This window comes from Panthera leo, chromosome F3, assembly GCF_018350215.1.
Source record: "Panthera leo isolate Ple1 chromosome F3, P.leo_Ple1_pat1.1, whole genome shotgun sequence".
Lineage (NCBI taxonomy): Eukaryota > Metazoa > Chordata > Mammalia > Carnivora > Felidae > Panthera > Panthera leo.
This window is the reverse complement of record NC_056696.1, coordinates 16,930,819-16,947,012: the sequence shown is the minus strand read 5'-3', so window position 1 is coordinate 16,947,012 and position 16,194 is coordinate 16,930,819. Positions and strand designations below refer to the sequence as shown.

The 16,194-nt window shown below is 38.8% G+C and overlaps 1 protein-coding gene across 10 annotated transcripts in view; it reads right to left on the bottom strand.

The window, feature by feature from the left end:
* Nucleotides 1-16,194, bottom strand: part of RABGAP1L (RAB GTPase activating protein 1 like) — a 755,410-nt gene that overhangs the window by 401,212 nt on the left and 338,004 nt on the right. Inside the window, exon 13 of one of the 10 annotated variants that reach the window (XM_042925090.1) lies at nucleotides 1,850-2,451. The exons of the other annotated variants lie outside the window; for them this stretch is intronic. Within the exon in view, the coding sequence (XP_042781024.1) occupies nucleotides 2,425-2,451 (27 nt within the window). The 3' untranslated portion in view covers nucleotides 1,850-2,424. Of the gene's footprint in view, nucleotides 1-1,849; nucleotides 2,452-16,194 lie in introns of those variants that run through there. 10 annotated transcript variants of the gene reach the window in all.

Genomic DNA, 16,194 nt, shown 5'->3' with positions numbered 1-16,194 from the left:
GGGGGGGGTTGGTGCAGGGCACCTGAGTGGCTCAGTCAGTTAAGCATCAGACTCTTGATTTCAGCTCAGGTCATGATCTCACGGTTGGGGAGAGTGAGCCCCACATAGGGCTCTATACTGTCAGCACAGTTTGGGATTTTCTCTCTCTCTCTTTCTCTCTCTCTCTTTCTCTCTCTCTCTGCCCCTCCCCTGCTCACATTCTGTCTCTCAAAATAAATAAATATTTTTTAAAAATCTCCCAATCAATTTCTGACAGAAAAAGCACCTTTACCCTACAAATACTGCCCAGCAGCAAAACTGTCACTAGAAGCCACATTTCATCTCCTCACAAAAAAAGGGGGAAGGTGGCACCTGGGTGACTCAGTCAGTTAAGCATCCAACTTTGGCTCAGGTCCTGAGCTCATGGCTCATGAGTTTGAGCAGCCCCACGTCGGGCTCTGTGCAGACAGCTCAGAGCCTGGAGCCAGCTTTGGATTCTGTGTCTCCCTCTCTCTCTGCCCCTCCCCCACTCATGTGCATGTACTCTCTCTCAAAAATAAATAAACATTAAAAAAAGTTTTAAAAAATTGAAAAAAAAATAAAGGAGGCTCAGAGCACCTGGGTGGCTCAATCGTTTAAGCTTCTGACTCTTGATTTCGGCTCAGGTCATGATCTCATGGTTGTGAGATCGAACCCACGTGGGGCTCCTCTTATCTGGATGTGGAGCCTGCTTAAGATTCTCTCCCTCACTCCCCTCTGCCCATCCCTTGCTCACTCATGTGCGTGCACACTCACACTCAAAAAAAAAAAAAAAAAAAAGAGGTTCCTCATAGTATCTTTGACATTTGTCTATGTATCAGTTCTAGTTTATTATAACTGCTGTAGCCATTATATGAATAGAGAGAGAGAGAGAGAGAGAGAGAGAGAGAGAACACGTGCACACACAAGAAGGGGAGGAACAGAGAGGGGGAGAGAGAATCCCAAGCAGGCTCCACACTGTCAGCACAGAGCCTGACAGGAGTCTGATCTCATGAACCGTGAAATCATGACCTGAACCAAAATCAAGTCAGATGCTTAACCGGCTGAGCCATCCTGGCATCCCTAAATATTTCACAATAGTTTATTAGTGTTGAGCCAAAAATATAAATAAATAAATAAAGCAAACTGCTAGAAGTTACATACAGTATACCACCCATTACACAAAGTTTAAAAATATTCAACTTGATAAATAATTGTTTGAGGATATATAGAATGGAGATATATATATATATATTATAAAGACATACATAGGAAGAAAAAATGTGAAGTTCTACATAATGGGTAACTTCAGGCAAAGACCGAGGGATAACAGAGAGAAGTACACAGAGGGATTCCATGATATTTGTGACATTTACTTTTTAGACTCTGATATGGAAATGTACTTTTTTTTCTTTTTAAAATATCTTTTTAACGTTTATTTATTTTTGAGACAGGGAGAGACAGAGCATGAACAGGGGAGGGTCAGAGAGAGGGAGGCACAGAATATGAAGCAGGCTCCAGGCTCTGAGCTGTCAGCACAGAGCCCGACGCGGGGCTAGAACTCATGGACTGCGAGATCACGACCTGAGCCGAAGTCGGCCGCCTAACCGACTGAGCCACCCAGGCGCCCCGGAAATGTACTTTTTTTTAACATTTATTTTTGAGAGACAGAGAAAGATGGAGCACAGGTGGGGGAGGGGCAGAGAAAGAGGGGGACACAGAATCCAAAGCAGGCTTTCAGCCCAGAGCCTGATGCAGGGCTCGAACCCACAAACTGTGAGATCATGACCTGAGCTGCAATCGGACCCTTAACCGACTGAGCCACTCAGGCACCCCGAAATATAAATTTTTATGTTTTGAGTTTTTAGAAACATCTCATAAAACACTCGATATAAATGGCATCAAGTGGCCTGTATTCCTTAACTTGCTTTTCCCCACATTATGTTTTTGGTGTCCATGTTGGAAGGTGTATTTGTGACTGCTTCATAGTATTACACTGTATGTAGTACACTATCTGGGGACATTTTTAGTACTAGAGTTATGAAATTACATAAGCTATTCGTATCTGAACCATGTAATATAGTATTATCATTTTTCTTTTCCCTTTTCCATATTCTTTCTCCCAACTCAGAGTTCATAATTGTCTCAGTTTTCTACATACCCATAACTTTCCTCTAATTTTGTAAATCTCCTCTCAATCGATTCAAATACTCTCAATATTTCATCAACTCCATCTTCTTGAAAAAAAAAAAAGTCTCCTCAGATCCTTTCTGATTCAGACCTGAACTGGCTGTTCACTGGTCCTCCCACTGGTTATCAAGCTCAAATTCTCCTTTCCCTCATCATGAGGGTTTTCTGTATCTCCTTCTCATGGTAGATCTTCTATTTGTTATAGGTCTGTCTTTCTTCTTGTTTTTTCTCTTATTTTCATGGTGAGCATTTCACAGTAGCTTTCTGAAAAAGGACAGATTAAGACCTAGCACATCTAAAAATGTGTTTAATCTATTCATATTTTGGTAATTTTCTTGGGTATAGAATTCTAGGTTGGAATTAATTATCCCTCACATATTTGAAGGTGTTGTTCCATTGTCTTCTAGCTTCCAGTTCTGCTATTAAGAACAAACCTATTTTTTCCTCTTTGGAAGCTTTTAGGAACATTTGTTTTTAGGACTGTATGAAAACCCAATAATATGTGTTGGCACCTGTCTATTTTTACCCAATATGCTGGATACCTGGTGTGCCCTTTCATTCTGGAAACTCATGTCCTCAATACCAGACAATGTCCCTGAATTATTTCTTTTCTTCCCTGTCCTTTATTTCTGTCTCATAGAGTTACTACTACCCAAGTGTTGGGTCACTGGGATTGTCTAATACTTTTTTCTCTATTTTTACAGAGTTAATAACTTACACAGTAAGGTACATAAAAGTTAAATACATACATCAAAGAGTGTTTACATGTATTTATACATAGAGAACCACTCTTATATCAATATACCATCCTGTATTATACCCACCCCTGACAGGTAGTCACTATCCCTAACCACAGTTTTGATTGTCCTTGAAATCCTATAAATGGGAACATACACTGTATACTTCTTTGTGACTGGTTTCTTTCACTAAATAACTGTGTCTTCAGACTCACGCATGTTGTTGTGTATGCCAAATTTGTTCTTTTTAATGCTGTGATCTAACTTTAAATTATCTAGTCTACTTTCTACCTCTGTATTTGTGTCTATCTGCTGTCAGATTTCCTCAACTTCACTTTATAACCCTTTATTCAATTAGGTTTTAAAATTTTGCTGTTTTTTGGGGTCCCTGTATGGCTCAGTCAGTTAAGCATCCAACTTTCACTCAGGTCATGATTTTATGGTTCATGGGTTCTAGTCCCACTTCAGACTCTGTGCTGACAGCTGAGCTTACAGCCTACTTTGGATTCTGTGTCTCCCTCTCTCTCTGCTCCTCCCCTGTTGACACACACTCTCTCTCTCTCTCAAAAATAAGCATTAAAAATAAATAAATAAATATATATATATATGTACATATATATATGTATATGTACATATATATATATATATATATATATATATATATATTGCTGTTTTTTTTAAATTCCAGTAGCTAATTTTAATTCCCTGTTACCACTTATAGGAACACATGTGTATGAATATTTTCTATTTCATCATCTCTTTCCTCTGAAGATGTTAATTTTATTTTTTATGTTCCTTTCTTCTCCCTGCACATTCTTTGTGCTAAGTGGCTTTATCTGTTTGTTTGGTTGTTTTGTTTTGTTTTGTTTTATGTCAAACGTTTCCTTCTAATGCCTAATGATATTTGGCTATTTGCTCATGTTTAAGAGTAGGGACTGACTTCCCCAGCTTTGCAGGGCACTGCCAAAAAGACCCACTTATATCTTGCCCCATCTAGAATACTAAGGTGTGCTGCATGACAGGCGAGTGAGGCAACAGCTAGGCAAATGGCAGCTGAGGCTTTTGAAGGGCATTAAAGGGATGTGAATCCTACTAACCACATGGCACACTCTATCAGTAAGCCTGTCCATGAGCCCCGGGGAATGCCTCACCTGCAAATCCTCCAACAGGCCTCCCAATGGGGACCCCAATGTTCTGTGTACCTCACCCACACACACCTCCACCTCATGGTCAGCTCTCTATGCACACCCCAATAGAGCAAGAGCAAGCCTTTGCAGACTACTAGTAAGCATGCAAAGAAAAGTCCAACACTATGGGACTGGGAGAAACCACACAACCTTGAGAATTCAGCACCACTCTAGGGGAAGTAAGGTTGTACAAGATCAAGAGAAGTCATACAAGTCATACAAGCTTAAGAAGTCCCCCATAAGAGGAGACAAGAAGTGTGGAACAGGCATATCCATAGAAAAAACTCTACGAAAGCCTCAGAATCCCTATCATGGCTGATGGATGATATTTCTCTCTCGAAGCAGTCAATAAAGACTGAAGGAAGTAACTCCATCTACAAATGTGAAGACAGCAATGCCACACTTCAAGGAATATGAAAAAACAACAACAAAAAAGCACAACGAGATACAACACCACGAAAAGAATAAAATAATTTTCCACCAACCAACCCCAGAGAAATGGGTGATCTGCAATTTTCCCAATAAATGGGTAAATTTTCCTTTAAAAAAATTTTTAAGGAAGCTCCATGAGCTACAAGAAAACACAGAAAAAGAATTCAACAAAATCAGGAAAACTACATGAACAATAATGACAAAAAAGCTGTAACGGATAACCCAAATTCTGGAGCTGAAGAGTATAATGAAGGAAATGAAAAACGCAGCAAAGAGCAGCAGCATCAGACTGGAGCAAGCAGAAGAAAGAATCTGTGAAATAGAACACAGGTCATTTTAAACTATCTAGTCACAGGAGAACAAATAAAAAAAGAACGAAACAAATGAAGAAAGCCTACATGAACTACAGGATTCCATTAAAAGAAACAATCTATGTATTACTGGAAACCCAGCAGGAGAAGGGAGGGAAAAATGGACAGAGAGCTTATGTAAAGAAATTATGGCTGAGAACTCCCCAAATGTAGGGAGAGATATTGACATCCAAGTTTCTGAAGCTCATAACTCCCTGAAAAATTTCAACTCTAAATGATCTTCTCCAAGATACATTGTCATACACTGTCTAAAATCAGAAGATAAACAATTCCTCACATACAAGTGAACGTATAAGGGTATAAAAAGATTTCTCTGCAGATACTTTGCAGGCCAGGGGAGACTGAATATTCAAAGTGCTGAGAGAAAAAAAAATTACAACTAAGGATACTTTACTTGTAAACTTGTTCTTCAGAAATGAAGGCAAGATAAAGCCTTTCCCAAATAAACAAATACTGAAGGAGTTCATCATCACCAGACCTGCTTTACAAGAAATGCTGAAAGAAGTTTTTCAATCTGAAATGAAAGATCACTAATTAGTAATATAAAAATACATGAAAATATAAAATACTTTTTTAAAGTAAAGGTAAAGGTAAGTATATAGTCAAATTCAGAATACTCTAGTACTATAATATGTGGTGTGTTAACAACTCTAGTAAAAAGGTTAATAGACAAAAGTAATAAAAGTAAGTATAATAACTTGTTAATGGACACACAGTATAAAAAGATGTAAATTGTGAGATCGGAAAACAGAAAATGTTGGGGGGGGGGGCCAGTTAAGGGTTAGGAGCTTTTGCATGGGACTGGAGTTAGTTGTAATCAGCTTAAAAAGGACTGTTACAAGGTGTTTTACATAAGCCCCATGGTAACCCACAAAGCAAAAAATCTACAGTAGATACACAAGAGATATAGAGAAGGGAATCAAAGCATACCACTAAAGAAAATCATCAAGTCACTAAGGAAGACAACAAGGGAGGAAGAAAAGAACAAATGAACTACAAAATGGCCAGAAAACAATTAATTACAATGGTAATAGTAAATCCTTAAATGGGTTAAATTCTCCAATCGGAAGTCATGGAGTGGCTCAATTATTAAGAAAAAAATAAGGGGCACCTGGGTGACTCAGTTGGTTCAGTGTCCAACTTCAGCTCAGGTCACGGTCTCATGGTCCATGAGTTTGAGCCCCGTGTCAGGCTCTGTGCTGACAGCTCAGAGCCTGGAGACTGCTTCAGATTCTGTGTCTCCCTCTCTCTCTGCATCTCCCCTGCTCACACTCTATCTCTCAAAAATAAATAAACATAAAAAAAAATTTTTTTTAAAAAAAGAAAAAATAAGACTCAGCTATATTCTGCCTACAAAAGGCTCACTTCAACTTTAAGGATACACATAGGCTCAAAGTGAAGAGATGGAAAAAGATATTCCATGCAAATAAAAACCCAAAGAGATGAGAGGTAGCTGTATATATTAGGGAGAAAAAAACAACAACAGATTTTAAATGAAAAAGTATGAAAAGAGACAAAGAATTATATAATGATAGAAGAGCTAATTCATCAAGAGGATACAATTCCAAATACATATGCCCAACATGAGAACATCTAAATATATTAAGCAAACACTAACCAATCTGAAAGAATAAACAGACAGGAATACATAGTAGAGAACTTCAATACCCCAGCTGCAACAATAGATCATTCAAGACAAAATCAGTAAGGAAACATTGGACTTGAACTATATGTTAGACCAAATGGACCTAACAGACATTTATAGAACCTCAATGGCAGCAATCCATCCTTTGCAAATGCATGTGAAACATTCCCCAGGATGGATCACATGTTAGGTCACAAAACAAGTCTTAACAAATTTAACACGACTGAAATCATACCAAATTATCTTTCCCAATGACGACAATATGAAAGTAGAAATCAGTAACAGAAAGAAATATGTGGAAATTAACACACTCTTGAACAATCAATGGGTCAAAGAAAAATCAAAGGGGAAATTAAAAAATATCTTGAAACAAATGAAAATGGAGCACAATATACAAAAACTTAGGAGAGGCAACAAAAGATCTAAGAGGGAAATTTATCATAATAAATGCCTATAATTAATGTAGAAAAAGATCTCGGGTGCCTGAGTGGCTCAGTCGGTTGAGTGTCTGACACTTGTTTTCGGCACAGGTTATGATCTCCAGTTTGTGGGATCGAGCCCCATATCTGGCTCTGTGCTGACAGCACAGGCCTGCTTGGGATTCGGTCTCCCCCTCTCTCTCTGCCCCTTCCCTGTTCATGCTCTCTCTCTCTCTCTCTCTCAAAATAAATCAACTTAAAAAAAAAAAAGGAAAGAAATTTTCAAAAAAGAAAAAAAAAGATCTCAAGCAACCTAACTTTACTCGTTAAGGAGCTACAAAAAGAAGAACAAAATAAACTGAAGTTAGCAGAAACTGAAGACCAGAGTAGAAATAAATGAAACAGACTAGAGAAACAATAGAAAAAAATAAGAAAACTAAAAGTTGGTTCTTTGAAAAGATAAAATTGACAAATTTTTAGCTAGACTTAGAAAACAAGAGTTCTCAAACAAAATCATAAATGAAGGAGCAAACACTATAACTGATACCACAGAAATACAAAGGATCATAAGAGACTAGTAGAATAATTAAATGCCAACAAAACAGATAACCTAGAAGACATGAATAAATTCCTAGTTACTACAACCTACCAAGGTTGAATCACGAAGAAAGCGTATCTGAAGAGACCAATAAGAAGTAAGGAGACTAACTCATGAAGTCTAGGAAAACGTTTAAAGAATTAATACCAATCTTCCTCAAATACTTCCAAAAAAATTGAAGAGAAGATACTCCGAAACTCATATTAAAGGGTCCAGAATTATCCTGATATCAAGCCAGACAAAGACACTACAAGAAAACTACAGGCCAATATATTGGATGAATATAGGTGTAAAAATTGTCAACAAGATACTTGAAAACAGATTCAACAACACACTAACAGGATCATACACCATGACCGTGAGAAATTTATTCCTAAGATGCAAGGATTATCGTTCAACATTTGCAAATCAATCAATGTGATAAACAACGTTAATGGAATGAAAGATAAAAATCATATGATCTCTCAATAGGCGCAGTAAAAGCATTTGACAAAATTCAACATCTTTTCATGATTAAAAGCTCTCAACAAGTTGTATACAGAAGGAACTAACCTCAACATACTAAAAGCCATAAATGACAAGCCCACAACTAAAATCATATCAATAATGAAAGGCTGAAATCTTTTCCTCTAAGATCAGAAACAAGACAAGGGTGTCCAGTCTCAGAACTCCCAGTCAATATAGTACCGCAAGTCCTCATCAGAGCAATTAAGCAAGAAAAAGACATAAAAAGCCTCCAACTTAGAAAGAAAGAAAAGTGGCCATCTTCTCAGATAACCTGATCTTATATAGAGAAAATCTTAAAGAATTCAACAAAACCTGTTAGAATTAATAAATTCAGAAAAGTCGCAGGATGACAAAAATCAACACACGAAATCAGTTGCATTAATTATACCCTAACAATAAACTATCTAAAAAAGAAATAAAACAATCCCATTTACAACTGCATTAAGAACAATATGTAGACATATATTTAACCAAGGAGGTGAAAGTACACTGAAAACTACAAGAGACTGATGAAAAAAACTGAAGACACAAATTAATGGAAAAATATCTCATGTTCATGGATTGGAAGAAATACTGTTGTTAAAATGTCCACACAACCCAAAGCCATCTATTGCAAAGCCTATCAAAATTCCAAAAGCATTTTCCATAGAAATAGAAAAAACTATCCTAAAATTTGTATGGAACCCAATGTATAACTTGGTGACCATAGTTAACAATACTGTATTATATACTTGAAAGTTGCTAAGAGAGTAAATCTTAAACGTTCTCACACACCTCCCCACCACACACACAAACATACACACAAGTAACAAGATGGAGGTGTTAACTAACCTTACTGGTAATCATATCACAGTATAGCTGTGTATCAAATCATCACATTATACACCTTAAACTTACACAATGTTATATATATGCCAATTATAATATCAATAAAGCTGAAAAAAAAAAAGAGTAGGGAACTCTAAACTGAGTGGCATGTCAGAAGAATATAGTGGTGCTCACTAAAGGATGATCCAACTAAGCCATTTCCTTGGGGAACCCCAAGGAATCTTTCTTTCTTGGACTTCTTACATTCCCAAAAGAAAATTCTTCCAATCTCTCACCCCAACAAAAAGGCTGATTACTAACATCCTGTGGGCTGATGGGGAAGACTGCAAGTCTCAACATTCAACATGCAAACATTTTTTACTGTACCTGATTTCAACAGAGTATCCATCTCCCTTCTGCCTTTTACTGTTTTGTGGTGTCCTCAGCTCTGATATCCTCATTTTACCCTCTATAGAAAATACACCTTTCAGTCTTCTGCCACATAAGACAGGCACTATAGGCCAGCTATATGGTGCACAGAATGGGAACTTGGAAAACAAGTGTTTCTTAAACAGAGTTTAAATTAGTCCTGTTTTGAACCCCATTTTAACTACAACTTCCAGAGGGACCCAGTGTTTCCAATTCCTGAGAATTATGAGATCCTGGTATGTAAATCAGAGTTTCCTCAGCAGTTTCCCCACTGCCAACTTATAAGTGAGTTTTCTCAGGTCTGCTAAGTTAGTCTAACTCCTGCATCTGTTTTCCATCTTCCAAATTTTACAACTTATCTCCTCTCCCATTTTCTTTGCCCTGGTGAATTTATTTATTTTAAAATCTTTTTATTTTCCGTTTAGAGAAGTTTTGGGAAGGACATGAGCTACCAACGTGTGTTTAATCTGCCATGTCTAAGAGTCCTTTTTACTTTTTGCTGTTTTTCAAAAGTGAACAGAAAATTCAGAGCAAAAAATTAAATTTAGACAGTAGCTGTCCCTTTCCAAATCTAGCTTTCTGTAAGCTTCTTCAATCTTTCGGAGTACAAGCCATAAAAAAGTGAAAATTTTAAATCAACTGGTAATTTCATCTAAATAAAATCGGTAAGTTCATGACAGATACTTATTTTACCAGTATTTAAAATGTACATGCTGGCAGCCGTTGGCCTTCTCTACGTCGGCACTGTTGCTAGCTCACCGAGCTCCAGCCCAAAGGAAGGATTCCCTACACTCCCCTGGTGCAGAGCTGGCTGCCTGCAAGCTGACTGGTGGGAAAGCACCAAGGAGGCAACTGGCTACTCACGCGAGTAGGACGCTACTCACGCGAGTCCGCCCCCTACTGGAGAGGCAAAGAAACCTTACTGTTACAGGCGTGGTACAGAGGCACTCGGTGAAATTACACATTATCAGACGTTCCACTGAACGTCTGATTCACAAACTTTCTTTCCCAATGTCTGGTACAAGACACTGCACAGGACTTCAAAATAGTTCTGTATAATGAGGCGCCTGGGAGGCTCAGTCAGTTGAGCTTCTGACTCTTGATTTCGCGTCAGGTCATGATCCCAGGGTCGTGGGATGCAGCCCCAGGTCAGACTCCTCGCTGAGCTTGGAGCCTGCATAAGGTTCTCACTCTTTCTTCCTCTGCCCCTCTTCCCTGCTTGCGTGCGTGCGTGTTTTCTCTCTCTCTCTCTCTCTCTCAAATAAAAACAAAAACAAAATAGATCTGTACTTCCAGAGCACAGCTATCTGTGCCTTTGCATGAGGCAAACAAAATCTACCCTGTTGGCTTTTTTTTTTTTTTAAGTTTCCTTTCCTTTCATTTCCCTTTTTCTTTTCTTTCTTATGTTTACTTATTTTTGAGAAAGAGAAGATGAGCAGGGAAGGTGCAGAGAGAGGGAGGGGGGGACAGAAGATCCGAAGCAGGCTCTGCCCTGACAGCAGGGAGCCCCATGCAGGGCTCAATCTCAGAAACCCTGACGTCATGGCCTGAGCTGAAGTCGGATGCTCAACTGACGGAGCCACCCAGGTGCTCCTAGGTGGCCTTTCTGAAGATACTAACCAGACCTACAATGCAGGCCAACCTGTAACAATCATGCAGAAGACATCCTGCCAGCATGTCATACATGTGAAGAACATTTTATTAAAAACAAAAACATTTTTTTCTCCTTCCTATTATTGGTTGTTCTGAAATTAGATATTTTTTCCTATGGGGCCAAAGGTGTCTAAGTATGTGACTGCAAGTGGAAAAAGAGGGAACCCAAATCAGGTATTGGTAGTTTTTCCATTTTCATTTGTGTGTAAATATTTAATATAAGTGCAGGAACAGAAAGCCTTAATGCATGTCAGAATGTCAGAAGGCTTCAGTGAGTAATTTTCAGCAGTTCAACTTTATAACAATTATAAATAAACGTGAATTCCAGCATTTGGATTTTTTTTTAAAGCAAGTAAATTTCTTACAGCCAAATAAAATAAAGTGGACAGATGTTCTGGCATAATTTAGAATCTAACTAAATCTGCTAAATTCCAACACATCCAATCGAAATATTTTTCTTTTATGACCATGACTGAATCGAACGAGTTTTTTTCAGTGTATAATACAAATGCTTTATTTTCTGTGGAATATGAATTTTATTTGCCACTCTCATTAGTTCCCTGTTATATTTCAGATTATCTGGATCACCCAGGTTCTAAGTGTTTCAACAGGCTGTTTTAGTTATCAACTCGTTATGTTCTTGACAATAAAACACTTTTCAAATCAGATGCCTAAAGAGTATAAGGAAGTCTAGATGATTCACATGCTAATTTAATTTTGAATACAAAATTCTTTCAAGATGCTAACTGATAATATAAAATATTTATCAAAGTTTTGAACAATCCATCTTTTAAAAAACAATGTAACAAATCAAATGTGAAAGTTATTTTGTGGTTTTTTTCCTATGGCAGTCAAGAAATGATTAGTGAAAAGTAAAAACTATTCATGGTTGAAGTCATAAATTTCATGGTGTTAAATAATTAGTTCCTATCATAGACCTATTTTACCCCTATTAATTAAAATTCACTCTGTATCAAGTTACTATGGCAGCACAATATCACTGAACAATAAATTCCTCAAGTGTTGCCACAAAGAATGCTGCCAACCTGAAGTCTTTATTTTGAGAATGGGGAGAAAAATGTATAATTCTCTAGTTCATAAATGTATAATCAATACTTGGAATTGCCTTCCAATCTATAGTGAGAGTTTTGCTCTCAGAGTCCTGAGGGGATCCTGGGAACTGAGGTATTTTATTTGGCTTTCATTTCCTTATCCCTTTAATAAATGAAAACATTCCTGATAAGAACCATTTCAGCAGGGCTCACCTCAGGCAAATTGGCTCCGACTATAAATAGTAAAATCTGCCATCTGCCTTTCTATTCTTGTGCTGAATGCAGTGCTGGCATTGTGTTCACACTTCACTGGTGCCAGGCCTGATGCTGTATAGCCAGTAGCAACAGAAAATAATAGTGCAAGACAGAGATAATGAGGTGAAGAACAGAAATGGTACTACTATAATTAACTGCTGTTTTGATATTCACCACAATAAAGCACACACAATGGTGTTGAGAGAGCCTAATGCCACATTTCATCTTAGCCTCATAAACAGGTTTGAAATCAAACTGTTAGGGCCCAGTGATTTTACATCACTGAAGATTAATTAAAACGTAAAGAACCTAAGCACCGTTGGCAATATATGTTTGTCACGTTAGCAAGAGGCTCCACAGTTGTACCATGTGGTTTTTATTCTAATGATATTTAATGAGGCATTTCTTTCTATAATCAGAGGTCCTCCTGTTCTGTTTTAGAGAGATAAGCTCTTTAATGATGAAAAAGCCCTTTTGCTGTACCTGACCCTTTCCAATTCTTGCAGTTCTGAAACCTCAGACAAATTTTCATTCCTTCCACAGCTCCCATAATTTCTATCAGGATATTCTGAATCCTCAGGTATTGTAAGATAAACATTTTTTCTCATCCTTGCTATGACACAAATGTGACCTATTTTAAAGAATGCCTGTCAAGCAAGGCGGTCGTTTTTACGCTGGAATTGAAACGTAATGGTGTATATTCCTTGTATTAGTATCCTTGTTATTCCTGTATCAGTAATGACTGAAGGCATTAGTTCATTTACATAAGCAACAGCTAACTTCAGGGGGCACCACGCACTCTTGGAGTAAATGCCATTCATACAGAACATGGTATCAGTGGGGTCCCCTAGAGCTGTACGACATGGCATTACTAGATGTACATTCAGTGCCGAGCGTGAGCTGAGAGCAGAGTATACAGCTAGGACAATGCTGTGGCTCTCAACCTGGCCACCCATCAGAAACACCTGGAGACTTATTTAAAAATACTCTTGCCTGGGCCTCGTCCCAGACCAGTTAAATAAGAATCTCAGGTGACAGGGTCTTGGCATTGTTTCCTGGTGTTTGTTTGGGGTTCTTTTCTTCAGGTGTTTTGTTTCTATGTTTTTAACTTCCCCTAGGGGTTGTCATGTACAATTAGAAGTGAAAACCACTGGCCTAATGATTTCAGTATCTGATCCGAAGACTTTCAAGACAAAAACAAACGAATGAACCCCCCTGACACCCTGAAAATGTTTACCTGGAGAGGCAGTCCAAGATAGCAGCATAGGAAGATTTTAAACTTCCCTCATCCCACTGACACAACAAATGTAGAGCTACATATGGAACAATTCCTTCCGACAAAGACCGAGAAACTAGCTGAATAGCTCCTTCACAACAAATGATAAAAGGGCCACATGAAGATGAGTAAGAGAGGCAGAGAGAGATGCAGGCTCATCACAAACCCCATCCCTGGTGTGATGAACCGCAACTGGTAGAGGTCTCACGAATCCGGAGCTTCTCCCTGAGGATTGAGAAGCTCCTGCCCCAAATCAGGCCCCCCAGCCCTTGGGAAGTGCACTGGAAAGATGAGACCCAGACAGCTGGCTTTGAAAACCAACGGCGCTCATGTCCAGGACATGCAAAGGGATTCGGGGAAATGAGATGCCACCCTTAAAGGGCTCACATGGACTCATTTGCAAAAGCCCAGGACAAAAGCATCAGTTTGAAAAGCAACTAGATTTCATGTGAAGGAGATGCATTTGCTAATCTTAAAGGTTCTGCCAGAGGAGCAGGGGCCTGCTGGAATTCTCTCCAGAGATGGAGGCACCACTCTTGTGCTTCCCTTCTACCTCGCTAGTGCTCGTGGACACAAGCAGTCCCTGCACTCTCCTGCTATCCTGCAAAAGCCACCAGGCACACCCCACCCCTCTGCCCTCCACTGTCTTAGTAAAGCTGGCAGCTGTGCCCTGGCTCACGCTCTCCTGGTGCCTCAGTAAAGCCGGCAGGCTTGCGCCAACCCTGCACGCTTCCGCTGTCTCGCTAAAGTTGGCACATGTGGCCCACACAGGGGATGTTCCTTGATCACCTGGCTCTGGTGGCCTGGGGGCTTCCTTGGCTCTGTAATGGGACTGTAACAATCAGAAAGACAGTTCTTGGCAGGCTACCACAGCCAGGACACCACACAGGCTGCAGACTGAAACATATCCCCAGTCTTCGAAAAAGGCCTGCCTATTTGTCTTAAGAGCATGGGCCTGAGGGGCAGGCTGCAGGCACACATCTAGAGACTCTGGAGGTGCTCTCAAGGAACAGACGGTGGGAGTGCCATCTCTGCAATCTCAAATGATTCAGCTCACGGATACCTTCCAGAAAGGAGTTTATACATTTGTATGAAGCCCAGTTTTTGTAACTGTCATCATGAGACACCTCCAGATTGCCTGGTTTGGAAGCCAGGAAGATTTACATTTGTGGTCCCACTGTCCTGTATATATTTTCATACTTTAAAAGCTGCTGCCTGAGGGTCTGGTCTTCAGTCAGCCCGAATCTCAATACTGACTAAGATCTGTCCCTTTAAAACACTGACAGGTCTTGGAACATGCTCAACAACAGAGACCTGCCAATAATAAATCGGGCTGCTTAAATAGTCATAAAGGTTTGAGAGATAAGAGATAAGGCAAGGTTGAATGATAAGGCCTATCTCCCATACAAGTCCTATCTTTCATCACTGGGAGAGGAGCTGTTTCAACTAATACCTTGAAAGAAATAAGAGTCAAGCAAAATGAGAAACAAAGGACTATATTCCAAATGAAAGAATAAAATAAAACCTTAGAAGAAAGACCTTAATAATAGAAAGGTAAGTAATCTACCTGATAAAGAATTCAAAGTAATGGTCATAAACATGCTCACTGAACTCAGGAGAAGAATGGATGAACACAGTGAGAATCTCAACAAACACACAGGAAATATAAGAAAGTACCAAACAGAAGTCACAGAGCTGTAGACTACAACAATTTAACTAAAAAATACACTAGTGGGGTTCAACAGCAGACTAGATAAAACAGAAGAAGGGATCAGTGATTTACTGGACAGGGCAATGAAACTCACCCAAACAGAGAGGCAAAAACAAAAGGAATTTTTAAAAAGTGAAGATAGCTTAAGGGACCTAAGGGAAAACATCAAGTGGAATAACATTCATATTATAGGGATTCCAGAAGGAGAAGAAAGAGACAAAGGGCAAAAAACTTATTAGAAGAAATAATGGCTGAAAACTTCCCTAACCTGGAGTATCCAAATCCAAGAATGCCACAGAAACCAAAAGAGATGAACTCAAATAGATCCACACCAAAACAAATTATAATTAAAATGTCAAAAGTTAGAAGTAAAGAAAGAATCTTAAAAGGAGCAAGATAAAAACAACTTGTTATGTACAAGGGAACCCCCATGTGACTATCAGCAACTTTATCAGTCTCAACAAAATGCCTCAACAAAAATTCCTGATTACTAACATCCTGTGGGCTGATGGAGAAGACTGCAAGTCTCAAAATTCAACATGCAACATTCCACATACTGATTATCAATTCTGGATTTCAAGTTATATTACAAAGCTGTAGTAATCAAAACAGTATGGCACTGTCACAAAAATAACACACAGATCAAGAGAACACAATAGAAAACCCAGAAATGAACGCACCATTATATGGTCAATTAATCTTCAATAAATCAGGAAAAAATATCCAAGTAACCTGTGCACTGTTGGTGGGAATGCAAACAGGTGCACCCACTGAAGACAGTATGGAGGTTCCTCAAAAAATTAAAAATGGAACTACTCTATGCTAGTAATAGCACTATAATGGGCATTTACTCAAAAAATACAAAAACACTAATTCAAAGGTAAAAATGCACCCCTATGTTTATAGCAGCATTATTTACAATAACCAA